General features: G+C 39.0%; 1 protein-coding gene across 4 annotated transcripts in view; it reads left to right on the forward strand.

The window, feature by feature from the left end:
- Positions 1 to 8,556, forward strand: part of TMOD2 (tropomodulin 2) — a 50,559-nt gene extending 42,003 nt beyond the window's left edge. For 2 of the 4 annotated variants that reach the window (XM_068551665.1, XM_068551670.1), the window contains one exon: positions 768 to 8,556. In XM_068551665.1, coding sequence (XP_068407766.1) covers positions 768 to 944 — 177 coding nt within the window. In that variant the 3' untranslated portion in view covers positions 945 to 8,556. The remainder of the gene's footprint in view (positions 1 to 767) is intronic. The other 2 variants (XM_068551656.1, XM_068551652.1) reach the window with 1 other exon arrangement.
- The last annotated feature ends 7,541 nt before the right edge of the window (positions 8,557 to 16,097 follow it).

Here is a 16,097-nt window from a genome sequence, read left to right on the forward strand (position 1 = left end):
CTGCAGCCGAGCAGGAGCAGGCTGGGCTATTTAAAGTGGGAAGTTGAGGCAGGGCCACAGCCAGGGCACCTTTTTTTTTTTTTTTTTTGCCAAATCCAGGAAGATTGGAGCAGCCCTCTTCCTATCCACCAGAGGAGCCTGCAGGTGGGGAGGTGAAAGGGGGAAGAAGAGGGTTGCAGAAACTGGGAAGGCAGGGCAGCTTCTTTGATACTAAGTACCAGATTAAAGGAACCTTAATCTCTTGAGTTTGCTAGCCATCTGAATCATACCTTCCTTGGAGGTTGATACTTCGAAGTTTCCATTTAAAACAGATTTAGAAACTTTAAATTTCTGTTTGCAGCTCCTCCTGGTTTTCAATCCAGAATCAGAATTGTGAATGTGTCATCCTGGGAAGTTAGTTATAGCCAGTTGGTGACTGAGTTACACAGAAGCTGAGAAGATGTGTTGTGGATAAGTAAACATGAAAATATTTAGAAGTTCACTGTTTCGTGGGTTTGTTCTGGACCTTCTACTCCATAGAAATGGGAAAGCTCTAACATTCAAGTTCCCAACTATCAGACTTAGCTTTATTTGAATGTAAATTACAAAAGGCACTGGACTATTCTATCATTTCCATTTATTGCCACGGGTAGTTAAATATTGAAATTTTTGATAACTGTATTCTCAAGTGTGTGAGATTGCTATTCTGTGTGTGATTATTGTTGTTTGTCTGAAGTTTAAGAAATATTCCTTCATTTTGTCTTTTTAAACCTTTCTTTCTCACCTAGTTCGTAAAAAGCGAGTTGAAGGAGACCGAAGATAAACTTCCACAAGAAGAGGAAGTTTCACCATGGTGGCAATTTCAAAACAAAAGCTCTTCTCCTTCTCCATTGGGACCATTTTATCAAAGGTTGTTCATTTCCGTTAACCACACAACTAATAATTTAATTGTTATTCTTTTTTAGCACTACGTATTTGTCTTGGATTTTTAAACGTATACAATTGTTTTATTTGCTCATGGGCACCTCTGGCAACTTGCACCAATGGACTTATGCAGATCTTAGTGGGTGACAACAAATGAAAATGGTTTAGTGACTTTCATATTGGGTGGTCTTGCTTTCTTACATGAACTTTTTTTTTTAACCATTGAAAGGAACTTAGTATATAAATGTGTTTGTAACTGTGATTAAGATAGAGGCCTATCTCTGTTTACATGCATAGCTTTGAGTTAGGCTAAATACGTCAGAAGTGTTCTGCTGACCACATAAGAAGTTAGTATTGCCAATCTTTCACTGGGTGAAAAAATGTGACCAACTTAACACAAATTCTCCCTTAGTTCCAGAAAAATCACTAAATGCACATGCCCTACTGGTTGAAGATCAGTGGTGTCATCTTCATAAAAAGAAGACAGCATTATGATACATAAGCATAGCTTTAGCAAATAGGTATGAAATATTCTTTCACCCACAAAAATAGCTTCAAACCAGACTCACAAGTAGCGAAATGAATTAGCATACCTACTTTTACTGATTATTCCACGTAAATTCGATCTTTAACATCACTCTATGGATAACTTTTTACAAAGATGTTTTAAAGTTTTCCAGCCATGATGGCAAATTTTTAAATTTTAGCAAGAGGGGAGCTTTTAAAATAGTATATTCCTAAATAAAACAATAATAATCGCACCTTAAGGTTTTCTGTTACACATGATTGCATTATTTTGGCAAATTTTAGAAGCATTTATTGCTTTGTCTTTAGGGCAACAAGATCACAGGATGAAATGTGAACATTCAAGTTAATTATACAGATTTTGTCCACATGGCATGATCCATCCAGACATTTTCAAACATCAGGAAAAAATGTGAATTATCGTTTATCCAGATGTTTGTCATCCCAAGGACAAAGCCTGTGAAAGTACGACTGAGATGATTGCATGGTAGATGCATGAATCTTTTCGTCTAGCAGTGCACCAGTGCGATATTAAGCTAAGGAAACATGTGACTGCAGCCTTTGGCACCAGCTCACAGGTCGTTGATAACTGTCAGTGCCTGAGGCTGGACTTGGTGACCCTCTGACACTGCCTTAGGCACCTCTGCCTCCCTTCCCCACCTTTCCTTCCAACTCATTCTCTTTTTTCTTCTTTTCCTTATAATTCTGAGCCTTGTAAAGGTGACATCCTTTGTCCTGGTGACAACTGGATCTAAAGAAGTTGCTGACTCAGGCAGAAGGTGGGCCCAATCCAGAATTTACTAAGTAATTGAGTGTTCCTGAATTGCTTGATAGCAGTAAAACAAATAAATGAAAAAACAATTCATATATTATTCTAGTTAGTTTATAAAGCACATGGAAACTGTTTAGGATGGAAAGCCCTTATAAAATTGAACATTTACCTGTATTATAAGTGCCCACATCTCTATCTCTAAAATCCTTTGGAAAAGAAAATAGAAGAAAACAAAATAAAATCCTTTGAGACATAAGAATATTTTATACTTTTTGAGGGAATAATGAGCAGAGCATGTTGAATTTTGGAAACCCTAAAAATCCTTTAATTAGCTTTCTACTGCATCTCCCTATCTATCTATCTATGTAGCAACTACTATTGGACAGTTTTCAGTCTGATTTTTTCTTTCCCTCTTACTCATTTAGGTGTGGTATGTTAGAGCCAACTCACAGGCTTACTCATTATTAAATTATCAAGAATTTTGTAAACTGGTTGTTAAACACAACCATTATTAAAAAGTGAATGACATGCACTTACAATTAAATAAATTATATTAAAAAACAAAAGTAATACTCAAAAATACACTTTACTATTTTTCATACTCTTGAGATTATTTGCACTTATTGTGTCTGTATGGCAGAAATACTATATCATGGTGTGCTCTTATACATCTCTGCCCAGCTCAGTAGTTCTTCCCAACTCAGTAGTTCTTCCCAACTCAGAAGTTCAGTACTTCTTGTTGGTAGTTTGAAATTGGCCATGGTGGGAGTATTTATACCATGGAAATTAGCAAATATTACAAATCAGGGCTTTCACCCCATCTCCCCTACCTCCAGTTTGCTGGTTAATACACATTCAGCAGCACACCACTGGGTAAAATGTATACAGTTCTTCTCCTTCTTCTTCCTCTTCTTCCTCTCCCTCTCCCTTTCTCTCTCCCCCTCCCTCTCCCTTTTCTTCTTCTTCTTTTTGTATACATGTTTTGGTTACCATGTTGCCAGGGAAGACACATCTCTTAGTTGTCTTTCTCCTATCCCTTTAGATTTGTTGCAAATATGTTTAAGTGCAGAGTCACTGACATGCCCCTCTAAGTAAGGCTTTTTCCTTTCTTTTCTCATTTACTCTCTTTCTTGCCTTCACCCCTAAGAAATCTTGGATCCTACGGAGTGTTCCCTGCAGCCCCAAGGTGCTGTGGACCGGGGGCTAAAGCAATTCTTGGCAAACCCTGGCAGAAAGCAAGAAAAAAAATAAGGACTTACAGTGACTGTGCTGCAGTTGTCGATAGTATTAAAGCAAGATAATGGGATATTGTCAAAATTTAGCACTGTTTTTAGCTTATAAAATAGTTGGGTCACATGTATATAGAGTCTATTAAATCAAATATTTATTATTAATCAGTTTATCTTATCATTACCTGTGTTTTTGTAGTAGCTCGAAAGGTGACATTTCTATGAGTATTCATATAACTATTAGAAGATAAACTTACATTTGGGGGAGCCTATAAATCGTTTAATTAACCTAGGACTTCATTTCCCTGTCTGCCAAGTGTGTGTAAGTAGAAGCTCTTTCGTGATCCTGAGCATGATTAATCCCTTACCATCCATCATGGTGGGGCATAATGTATATAAAATATTTTTATATGTATGCATTTTGCCAAATATTATATCGAGATATTTGGCAACATCTGGACAATTGATTGAAAGGAGATCATCTCTCCCCAGACCACCTTCTTTCCCCTTTTAGACTTGTACAGGCCCACCCTAAGTGTAAAATCACTCACCTGGACTTGCAGGCTCCTATCACCAACACCCATCACAGCATATGTGGAAGATGACTTTTAGGAGATAACATTTTGGAAGTCTAGAGAGATCATATAATTAGTTTAGCACTACATCTCCCCATCTGCCAGAAGTGTATAAAGAAACTTTTATCCTCATCAGCATGATTAAATCTCTTCCTTTCATCTCGGTAGGGCAGAATGTAAATACGCGCGCGCGCGCGTGGGTGCGTGTGTGTATGTTGCCAAATATCCAAATATCTAACTGGGTATTTGGCTGCATCTGGACCACTGATTGAAGGGAGGTACTCTCTCCCCAGACCCATTTCCCTTGTCCTTTTTAGAGTTGCTTCAGGCCCAGGTGAAATGTGAAAGCACTCCCTAGAGTTTGTGGCTTATGTCACCAACCACCAAATTTCACAGCATGTATGGAAGATAACTCTTAGGGAATGAATATCAGAAGCCTGGAAATCATTTCATTGTTCCAGCACCAAATCTCTCCATATGCCTAAAGTGTATGGGTGAAAGCACTTTCATCTTCCTCCACATGATTAAGCCCCTTCTTTCCATCTTTGTAGGATATATTGTATATAAATATTTTGTACATAAAGATCGCCAAATACTGTAAGGAGGTGTTTGGCCAAAGCTGGACTTCTGATTGAAGGGAGATGCTGTCTCCCAGTCCCTCTCCCCTTTCCTTCTCAGAGTTGCTGCGGGCCTAGGTTAGGTAGAGAATCACTAAACCTGGAGGGGCTCATGCAACTCACCCATCTTAGAGCACGCAGTTCATCTTACAATAAAAGCCCATCTCCATTTAAAAACTGAGAAAGCATCCCAATGCCTATACTCCTCAAAACAATTTCCCTAAGGGAAGCCTGGCACATCAAACCAAAAGAACAGCTGCTTCTCTTCCAGACAGAAATGTGGCCCCTGGCAGGTCACCAGCATTAGGGAAACCAGTGTGTTCTGAATAACTACCATGAGAATATTTCAGACAGTCAAACTTGAAACCAGTTTAAGCATCAACATGTTTTAAATGTAAGATAGCCCTTTAAAATTTACAGAAGAGTTTGGGGGTATTTTCCTTTTTTGTGGGCGTGATGTACTTAGCCCTCTTCTAGGCACTGTGAAGGAGACAGGAAGTGAAAGAACTCTGGATTAATATAATTTGATCTGTGTTTCTGGGTTTTGGGGTAGAGTGCCTTATTGAAAAGTAGATACCATCTTTAGCTCAAGTATTGATTGCATAAGCAAAAACGGGCAGGGGGCAGTAAGCTGTGAATACTTTGTTCTGTGCTATGTTACCTGTACTCAGTGGAACTGTTTCTGGAGTTGGGTTTTAAGTCATGATTCTGAAGCTTCCTTCCTCTCTTCCACTAATGAAGCAATGACGGCTATTTTCATTTTAATGAATAGAGAACTAAGAAGAAATATTTTAGCTCTGCCTTCCAGTAGCAGTTTCCCCTTATTGCTCCTCATTTAAAATATCCCCACCACTCACCATGCCATCCTCAATGCTCAAGGATTGAGACACATGCAAAGGAGAAGTGTGAGAATGCTTGGGAGCATCAGGTGAGCCCTCTGGATGAAAATCACATGATCGGGCCCCCTGATAACAAGCTGGAGAGAGAAAAGTACCCAGAACCTTAAGCATGTATTCATTGTTCTTGCTCCCAACTCTAGGTCAGATTGAATTTTGTTTTGTGGTTCAGGAGTTTAGTAGAGTGGAGGGGCTAAGTGCTGTGGGAAAGGAAGATGGAAATTAAAGGTTTTAATTTGCTTAAGGGTTGGAGTAAGCTCTGCTCAGCTTACCTCTTTCCCATCTGCCCCTAACAGCTATAATTAAACATTCAGTAGATGGATGGAGGAGTTGCAAGGTTTGAATCTATAACCTGCCTCTGGGTACTATTCTAGGAAGGTTGTACATGTACCAGAGGTTATCCCAGTTTTGTGATGCATCATTGACTTGGGAGAGGGTGAAGGAGACTAGACTTTTCTCTGACATCTTCCATGGTAGTCATTCTGAGCACATTGGCTCTGCTAGTTGGTATGGTGGAAGGGCACCATACTAACAGGTTTGGAGGCTGACTCCTAATCCCATCACCAACACTTAGCAGGTATATGATCATGGGCAATTCATTCAATTGCCTGACAATTATAGACTATATAGGGGGAAGAGCACTGGATTTGGAGTCAAGAAACTTGGACACTTGGCTCCATACTTTCTTAGCTGGGAGACTTTGGGGCAAGCCACTTAGTCTCTCAAGCCTTAGGTTCTTCAGCTATACTATAATGGGAATAAACTTCACTAACTACCTCACAGACTTGTGGTGAGAATATAATCAGATAATGGGATGAAAACACTATACTGGAAAGGGCTATACAAAAGTGGGAGATCATTTTTATTATCTATTCACTAACGTTTTCCACTGCCTCTTGAATCCATTTTATTTTCTTCTAACCAACAATTAACATCTCTCACATCTTTTTGAATATGAGGAATTAAAACATGGGTATGATGTAGGGGACTGGAATTATTTTACTTTCAACATAGAGGTGGGAGAAGTGTTTGATGGGCGCAGTGGGTGTTAGATATACCAGTGAAGTATGTGGGTGGGCATTTTCCTGGGCCACTTTGACAGTACCCTGGGACGTGATCAGGACCCTTGCAGAGACACTAAGGGGAGAGCAAACAGTGATTAAGAGTTGAGAGGAGGGTCTGGCGCACTGCTGCCCTCCTGTCAGCTTTGTCACTACTCAGGGGGTGGGGTTGGCTAAGATTTGAGGTGTGATTGGAGGCCTAGGAAGGAAGACTGTCCTTAGGGCCCTAACAGCTGTGTAACAGGCTCGAGCCCTGATGGTGAAGGGGAGAAAGTGTTACTTGTGAGATCAGCTCTCCTGGGCATCAGCTGCTTTGTTATCACCAGCAACCTTAGTCCTGGTCAGTATTATTTTCTGCTAAGAAAGATATTGAAACATAGCCTCAAGGAACTTTCATAAGTACTGGGAAGCAGGGACTGTCTCATCAATCTTTGCATCTTCAGTAACATCTAGTAAGGTGCCTTGTATATAACAGGTGCTTAATAAATGTTGCTTGAATTGAATTATCCTCCAACCCCACAAGAATTATGCTCAATTTTCCACCAAGTGATATTTTTGGAAAATAGTACTGATTTGTATGTCAGCTATGTGTGACTTTGGGCAGGTCTTTCCATCTATCTTGTCTTCATTTCATTTCTAAAATGAAGTGAGTTAGATGCTCTCTAAGGTCCCTTCCAGCTCCCAAATGTTACAATCCTGTGATTCTAAATGTTTCCATTGCCTCTGAACTTGGGTGCGGGTGCGCAATGCCTCCCTTGTGGCTCCATCTCTCCTCCATAGGCTTTGTTCAAAGGAAGAGGTCTGAACATTCCACAGAGTTATTTGTTCCTCTGCAGCGGTTTTTACTGTTTTCAGAATAGTTCTGGAGGAGCAGCCTTTTTGACATTTTAAAATGTATGATATTTTCTCCTTGTATTTTATTTCTCATGGTGGAGAAAGAGAGGAGGAAATGCAAAGAAAGAAACTGAGCACAGTAAACATGGCATGTTTTTCATAGGTTTTTATTTAGGGAGGGAGAGAGAGAGAGAGAGAGAGGGAGAGTGTGTGTGTGTGTGTGTGTGTGTGTGTGTGTGTCTGACTGAGCACATATTGACTGGATAACAGAGAGAAGCCAATCAGAATCAGAAGTACACTGTGTGATTGGGAGAAGCTGGTCCAGGATTAAAACTTTCCCATGGATAATCTAAATGTGGATAGATAAGAATTGGCCATATGGTGAAATGAGATGGATAGAAAATGTACTTTTTAAGGAAATTTTATTTTAGTACCAAATTTTGCCAGTGACAATCTTTAGTTAAGAAAGAAATTATTCTGAACTAAAATTCTCATCTCTGCCACTTTGGTTTTAAAAAACCCCATTATATTCATGGAATAATATTTATATTTTAATTAAAACTATCTTAATTCTGTTTCATCTATTTAAAGAAAACAAATAAGCAGCATTTTTCATTGCATTTAAAAATGTAAAATACTTGCATGCCACCAATGTGTAATATCTTACCAGTTCAGATGCCTGTAATGTGTGACCTTATGTGTACCTGTATTGTTTTGAAGAGAACAAAGGAAATAATACCTTGTAAGCTGTTTAAACTTATATTGGCAACATTTATCTGGCTAAGCAGTTATTGATAAATCCACATAGTTTCATTTTTCATTTTGAAACTTTTCAAAGGTAGACATTGATTATATTCATTAGGGAATTAAAGATTAATTTGCCTTTTAAATGTGAAATTGAACATTATGTGGGAAATAAATGTGTAAAAAAGCAAAATGTATGAAGTGTGAAATACTTTTACCATGATAATTAATAACGATCCCAGTCGGCACAGATAGGTGCAGTGTTTGGCCTTTTGGAATTTGCCAGCCTGACCTAATGCTAAGGTAAAGGTATACTGTTTAAATTAATCAAGATCTTTCTGCTTTCAAAGATGTAATGTATTCATTTGCGTCTGGAATGAAATTTCCAAGTGAAAATGTACAGAACATTAGGAATAATAAACTTTTCTTTTAAAATGAAAGTAAAGACTGATTTAATCTAGATAATTTTAAGACACATTGTCTCTTTAAAATAAATGATTGGCACCATGTTCTCATATTAGAAAAGTACATTTGCTAGAAAGGACCATAGAGTGCCCTTACTATGAGGAAGATAAGAAGTAGACAGACAACCAGAAGTAGCCAGAGGAGAAACAAGACCTCCTTATTAAAATGAAAATACACACACACACACACACACACACACACACACATTCAGCTAAACAGTTAACATTTCTTAGGATAAATGGGAGCAAGAATACAGATATACTTAACCCCAAATGCGTTAAGTATTTTACCTTGAATTTTTTATATTAACTTTGGAATTAAATTTTTTGTAAGGTATGCTGGGATTCAAAACAGGGAACACTAAAAATAAAGTAACATTGTAAAGGCTTGTCCTGGAAAAACAAGAAAACCTACTCTTTCTGCCACCCTGTTGAACTCTGCCCTAACTCTTCGTCACTTAGACTGATGATGAGGTCCAAGAAGAAGCATAGGAGGCCTGTATCTAATTTCTATATTTGCTGTCTCATACCTTTTCATGGTCAAGGAGGTAAAGTAATTATTTTCTCTGAAGAATTCTCTCAGTCTCTGAGGCTGTAATGAATGGGAGTTACAGGTGTGCACTTTGGGGTCAGACTTGCCTAGTTCAGATCTCACTTCTGTTAGTTGTGTGAATTTCTGCAAATTACCTAGCCTTAGTCTCTTCACCTCTGAAATAGGAATCACAGTTGTACTTCACAGTAGGACTATTATGAGGATTCATGTGTAAAAATACTTAGAGCAGTGCCTGGCATACAGAAGGCACTTAGGTATTAGTATCCTAAATTCTAACCTAAATTAATATCCATGGATATTAACAGCAACAAAGTTCCCTGTTTAATGCTGACAATGTCAGGAATTTAAGGAGGACTGAATCTTACTCATTTTTGTGTTTCCACTGTCCATTCCCTTCTGGCAGACAGGCCCTCCCCCATCACTCCAAGAATCAAATATAAATAAGATACAGCTGACTCAGAAGTTACTCCTGACCCACCCTCTCATTTGGCTCCTCATGAATTCCATGATGTTTCAACTTGCTTGTACTTGCCCTGCTTTCTGGGTGCCCTCCTTTGGATTTGGCAGTCTGGCTTTGAGCAGTGACTCCTTGACTTTGGGTCTGTTGTATAGTAGACTTGACTCTGTTATGGACCACCCTCTCTTGATCATTCAGCCTTTCTCTGGGGCTGTAAGAAGTGGCGCCCCACACCCTCCCTGCCTCAGCTAACAGCTTGCTTCCCAGCCCACCAGTCAGGGAACACAGTCAGATGCCCACAGCTTCCTGCAATTATCCCACATATCACAGGGCCTCTGTAGGAACTAGATGTACATGAGCTTGGATGAGGCGGGGCTATGCTTTGGCCCAACCAACCTAAGAAGGGAGATGATGTAGGAAAATCAATGCATGACTCAACAGGCGTGGTGGTGGAGGCCGGGTGGAGGTGGGGGAGGTCTCCAAATTGTAGACCACTGAACATATCAATCCTGAGCAAAATCTTAGAAAAGTGTATTATCCGCTTTAGTGGTTTGTAAGCACTTAGAAGTGAAGCAGTGATCTCTAACAGGTAGCACAAATTCACTTATATTAAATGATAGGAAATCATAAAAGAGTACAGTCAAAAGAACATACTGTGTTTGGATTTCATCAAGACATTTGAGAAAGTCTCAACACCCTTGAGAAATGTGGGCTGTATAACAGTTCAACTAAATAGTTAAATGACTGGTTTAAACAGTCTTTTTAGTTTATTTTTTTGACTCATGATCATAAGTAAAGGCTGATGAATGGAAGAATTTCAACCAGGAGGGCTTAGCCACTACATGGCTCTTTCCTTGATGAGTTTTGGTTAGCAGTTCATCAGTAATTTGGATGTGATACTCATGGAATACAGACTGAGTCTTTAACTAATGGGCACTGGGAGAGAGAAGGAATACTTCGAGAGGTTCAAAAATATCTGGACAGGCCAAAATCTAAGCCTGTGTCTAATCAGATGAAATTGAATAGAAACAATAGTAGTTTTCTACTTTTTTAAAATATATATATAAATTTATTTATTTATTTTTGGCTGCATTGGGTCTTGGTTGCTGCACGTGGCAAGCGGGGGCTACTCTTTGTTGCGGTGTGTGGGCTTCTCATTGCGGTGGCTTCTCTTGTTGCGGAGCTCGGGCTAGTCTAGGCACGTGGGCTTCAGTAGTTGTGGCACACGGGCTCAGTAGTTGTGGCTCGTGGGCTCTAGAGCGCAGGCTCAGTAGTTGTGGTGCATGGGCTTAGTTGCTCAGCAGCACGTGAGATCTTCCTGGACCAGGGATCGAACCCATGTCCCTTGCATCGGCAGGAGGATTCTTATTCACTGTGCCACAAGGAAAGTCTCTAGTTTTCTACTTTTAATCCAAAAAGTCAACTACAAAAGATAGAATGGGAAAAATGTGACTTAATTGCCATCTGTGTGGATAAAGGCTTTGGTGTTGACTAAAAGCTTAACTGTGAGTAAGAAGTAGAATGAGCCTGCCTAAAAGCCAACTCTAGCTTCAGTGACAGTAGACAAAGAGTCTTGATATTTGTCCAAAAATCTGTTATTTGTCCTGGACTTTGGGCCTCAGCTTTTGGAATGCCTACTTCAATATTATTCCCATCATCCTTGAACTTTGGCATGGTTGGTGATAGGTATTTTTAAAGGTAATTCTTATATCTAATCAGTCAACAGTGTCACTGATAAGAACAAAGTATGTCATTTAGACTTGCTATTATTTTATGAATATTGATTTTCAGATATAGGCAGGTATTCTAGATTTAATCTGAGTGAAAAATCTGTTATTTGTTGAAATTCTATCAAATATAAATGTATATTGCTAATTGGATAAGTAAAATGCTGTAATAATTGCTGATTGTGAAAGGTTTCTTTTGTCTTCAACATCAATTAAAAATAAATTAATTCGGGCTTCCCTGGTGGTGCAGTGGTTGAGAGTCTGCCTGCCAATGCAGGGGACACGGGTTCGAGCCCTGGTCTGGGAAGATCCCACATGCCGCGGAGCAACTGGGCCCGTGAGCCACAATTACTGAGCCTGCGCGTCTGGAGCCTGTGCTCCGCAACAAGAGAGGCCGCAATAGTGAGAGGCCCGTGCACCGTGATGAAGAGTGGCCCCCACTTGCCACAACTAGAGAAAGCCCTCGCACAGAAACGAAGACCCAACACAGCCATAAATAAATGAATTAAACCTTATTTAAAAAAATAAAAAATAAAAAAAATTAATTCAAAAACTATTAAAAACTATTAAGAACTTTCAAGTAGATAAGTAGGGAAATAGGTTGACAGTTACTACAAATATAAAGAGAGACTGCATTAGATAACTTAGGAAGAATAAGAATATCTTTTTTAGGCAATATATGCTTAAAATTTTAAAATAATAATACAAGGAAAGATAAGTAGAGATTACATCATACTATTATTCTTTATAGAGATCTTTGGTGTACCTAGCATGTATAATTAAAACCAGAATTTAATTCTTATTTAGTTCCATTTAGGACATGGCTCTTGTTCATCCACTCGCCTCTGCTGAAATCTGACTCTCCAGTGACTGTAGGAGAGTCTAACAGCTCACAGAACTGGGAAATTATTGTTCCTATGCTATACTATGTTAAACTTTACTATTTTAGCACTAACATTTTAAATAATATTAAAACAATAATTTAAATTTTGGCATCAAAATTTAGGTTTATTAGTGTATCCAGAAGTTTATTTTTTGATAGTGATATCTGTGAGCAACCTTGGCTTCAGCTGAAAATTTAAATTCTCAGCCCTTTGGCACTTAGCTGAAATATGCATTTAGTGCACCTTCAGCGGAGGCACAGTAGGGTATGAAAATATGAGGAATGGCAAAATCAATTCCAGCTGATGGCCTTAGGGAAGTTTGAGTCAGAAACAGGCACTTGAGACGGGCAATGAAACATGAGGAAGCTTCTAACAAGCAGAGATGGGGTGCTAGGGAAAGATATTTCAAGCTAAAGGCTTTGCTTGAATCCTTTCTATAAAATCCTGCGCCCCAGCTATGGTGTTTGTCTTCTCTGATTCCTCCCTCCCACTGCTTTAACCAACTCTAAGCTCCCAGGGATGAAATCCTTACCTTTTAGTTACAACTTGATGTCTTTAGCTTAAGTTTTCTCAGTTCTCCTATAAAACACATTAAAAAAAAAAAAAACAAACTTCAGTATATCAAGGAAACTATTTCCTAAAGGAACTTCTGATAACAAGAAAATTGCCGCTGGCATTAATTTGCAAATGATGATTCAGTGGGACACGCTTTATGAGTTACTCTGGCAGGAAGTTTAAAGATAACACTACTTAGGGCTTGTAATACATTAAGTAAAGTCACAGTGTCATTTTGTCAATCACTTTCACTCTGGCAAAACCCTGAAAACTAACAGAATGTGTACTCTGTTCCTTATTCAAATATTTTACCTAACAGTCTCAGATGTGTTCTCTTTCATATGTTGAACTTAAACTGTTTTCCATTACTTGAAGTGGGATTAAATGTGTGGGGAGGGGTGCCAGACCACTTTTATTTCAGAGGATCGCCTTTCATGGAATAGACACTGCAGTAGTCAGCTTTGCTAGGTCAGTCTATAGTAACAAACAAACCTAAATCTCTGTTTACTTCTTGCTCGCATTACACGTCAGCACCTGTGTTCAGCCGAGGCTCTGATTCCATGTGACTTCTCATTCTAAAACCCAGGCAGAAGGAAAAGACTCTATTTGGGACATGCCATTCTCTTGGTGGAAGGAAAGAGTAAGCACACGAGTAGGAAATGGCACTCTTAAAGCCTCCACTCAAAGCTGTCGTATTGTCGCTTCAATTCATTTTATTGGCCAAAGCAAATTCATGTTTGTAAGCTTTGCGATTACAATATGACAGTACTTTTGTGAAGAAAGAAGGAAAAGAAGCCTGAAAATATCTACAGAGAGGCACTGCAAGTCATATAACAGTGGGTGAGGTAGTCTTTTCCTCTACGGGAGAGCAAATAGTTGGGAACAATATTGCAATCCACCACAGGCATTTAGTGGATTAACCTTTTCACTTATTTATGTAAATATAATTTTCAGGTTTTGCCTTTTTTTCCCTCTTCTAGAATTGTGCTTTTTCTAACTGTAAGCTAATAATGGCAACCCATAAAGTGTAGTCCTTTTAAGAGAGCTCTGTCTCCATTTCAGGATGAGTTTCACTGGATCTTGTCCTGTGGAGCCAAACCCTCTCACAGCTGCTGTTTATAGCTGCATCAGGACCTTGGCTGGCATTTACCATGAACCTTGTGGATCTGTATCCCACTCGTGCAGGAGGGGGAGGGAAAGCTATTCATTTATTTACAAATATTTATTGAATACCTATTGTATGTCAGGCATTGTTGCAGACGCTAGGGAGAGAGGGGTAAATGATGCAAACTCCTTAAGCTTACGTGAGTAAATAAAGCAAGATGTTAGGGAGTGACAGGTGCTAAGAAGACAAAGCAAGTAAAGGGGAGAAAGACAGGGTAAGAGGATCAGAGAAGACCTTTCAGAGGTGACATTTGAACAGAACCTTCATGAAAATGAGGGCGTTAGCCACGAGTATTTGGGAGGGAAGCATTCTCCTGTGTAGTAGAAAGAACTTGAAGTGAGAAAATACTTGGCAGGATTGAGAAACCTCAGGGAGGCCCTGTGACTGGAGTAGAGCAAAAGAGTGTATGCGTGGTAGGAAATAAAAATTTTCATGTAAGGACTGGTGGGGGTGGATTGTATTGTAAAGGAATTTCCTTTCCTTTCCAAAGGAAATGTGTTGGGAAGCCCTAAGTGGTTTGGAGCAGGAGGGTGACATGATCTGATTTATTTTAAAAAGATCATTCTGGCACTGGTATACAGAATAGATTGTAGTTAGAGAGAGAAAGCAGTGAGGAAGGTTCTATTTTTTTACAGTTTTATCCAATACTAGGATGTTATTCTTTATACGTCTGGTACCATATGTGGTATTTAATGTATATGGGTTTAGGCGATTCATATTTGTGAGTCTTGTGATTACAATATGATGACACTTGTCTGAAGAAAGGAAAAGAATCCATCACCAAATCACTATTTTAGAAAAATGAATTAGAATAAGATGAAGGCATTTGTTAGGAAAAACTTAAAGAGCTAAAAAAGAAAATATATTTAATGTATGTCTAATACCCCATATTGGAAGGTCAGGGAAGAAATGTGTCATAGTTTAAATCAGTCAGACATTGAATTAAAAGCCCTCTCTGCTTATTAAAGAGCAAAGCAGAAGAAGCCATATCGCTGTAAAGGAAAGTCCTTCTTAAAATAAACCATATCTGGATGACCATGGTTCTCTGCTTTGCTTTTTCAGGAACTCTATTTTGTCAGTTTCCCCAGAGGTGTAGCGGGAACTCACAAGAGACTTGCCAGTTAGCATAACACCTATATATTAACTTATAATGAAATACAGAACTACCAAATGAATCCAGATATTCAGCTCATCCAGTCAGAACACCATCTCCCTGGACTGTGTTAGAGAATTTTTTTTTTATGTAACTTGGACATGGTCACAGATGATCTTACTTTAAAGAATTTGATGAAATTTAGGAGACAGTCTGATCAACAGTGGAAAGTATGCTAGAATTTAAGTCAGGCTACCTGTACTTCATTTCTGGATCTCCAGTTACTGGCTGTGTGACCTTGCACAGATTACTTAACTTTTCTGAGTCTTAGTTTTCTCATCTGTAGAAATGGAGGATACTAATATATTCTTTGCAGGGTTATTTCGAGGATTGGATGAGATATTATAAAGGGAGTGCTGGCACAGTTCTTGGTGTGGGTTAAATATTCAATAAAAGTTGAACCTGAATTCTGAATTCTGTAGGAAATTGCTCTCAGCTGTTATCTCCAAGAATATTTGAGAAATTGATTCCCACGAAGATGCTATAGAAAATAAGATGCAATGGCACAAGATTTAATGTTAATTGCCTTCTAAGTGTATTTTCATTTTGGAGGGGTTTTTTTTCTTTTTTTCTCTTTCCTTCTTTTTTTTTTTTTCCTGAAAAACTCCAAATCATCAGTGATCTTCACTGCTAGAATTAGTGGATGTTAATTGCATGAAATTCCAGGGTGTTTACCTGGGGTGCTCCCTGCTCTGAGGGGAAGAAGTAAATGCCAGGGGAGGCTTGACAATTAGTTGGCTCCCACACTGGGTGTAGCTGGAATGTATCTCAAGCAGGCACTTCAATCCTCTATCTGGCTGTACTTTTTGAGAAGGCGTATCAAAGCTGAGCATTACTCCGGGGAATGGTTTATTCCTGAAGAGCAGGCCAGGAAAATTACCGGTGAGTGATTAAAGGAATGAATGCAAGGCCGTGGCTGTTCCCTATCCTCAGAGCCCTGGACAAAAGGCAGCCATTTCTTAGGCCACCCTAGAGCTGCCATC

This window comes from Eschrichtius robustus, chromosome 1 (genome assembly GCF_028021215.1).
Source record: "Eschrichtius robustus isolate mEscRob2 chromosome 1, mEscRob2.pri, whole genome shotgun sequence".
In the NCBI taxonomy this organism is placed as follows: domain Eukaryota; kingdom Metazoa; phylum Chordata; class Mammalia; order Artiodactyla; family Eschrichtiidae; genus Eschrichtius; species Eschrichtius robustus.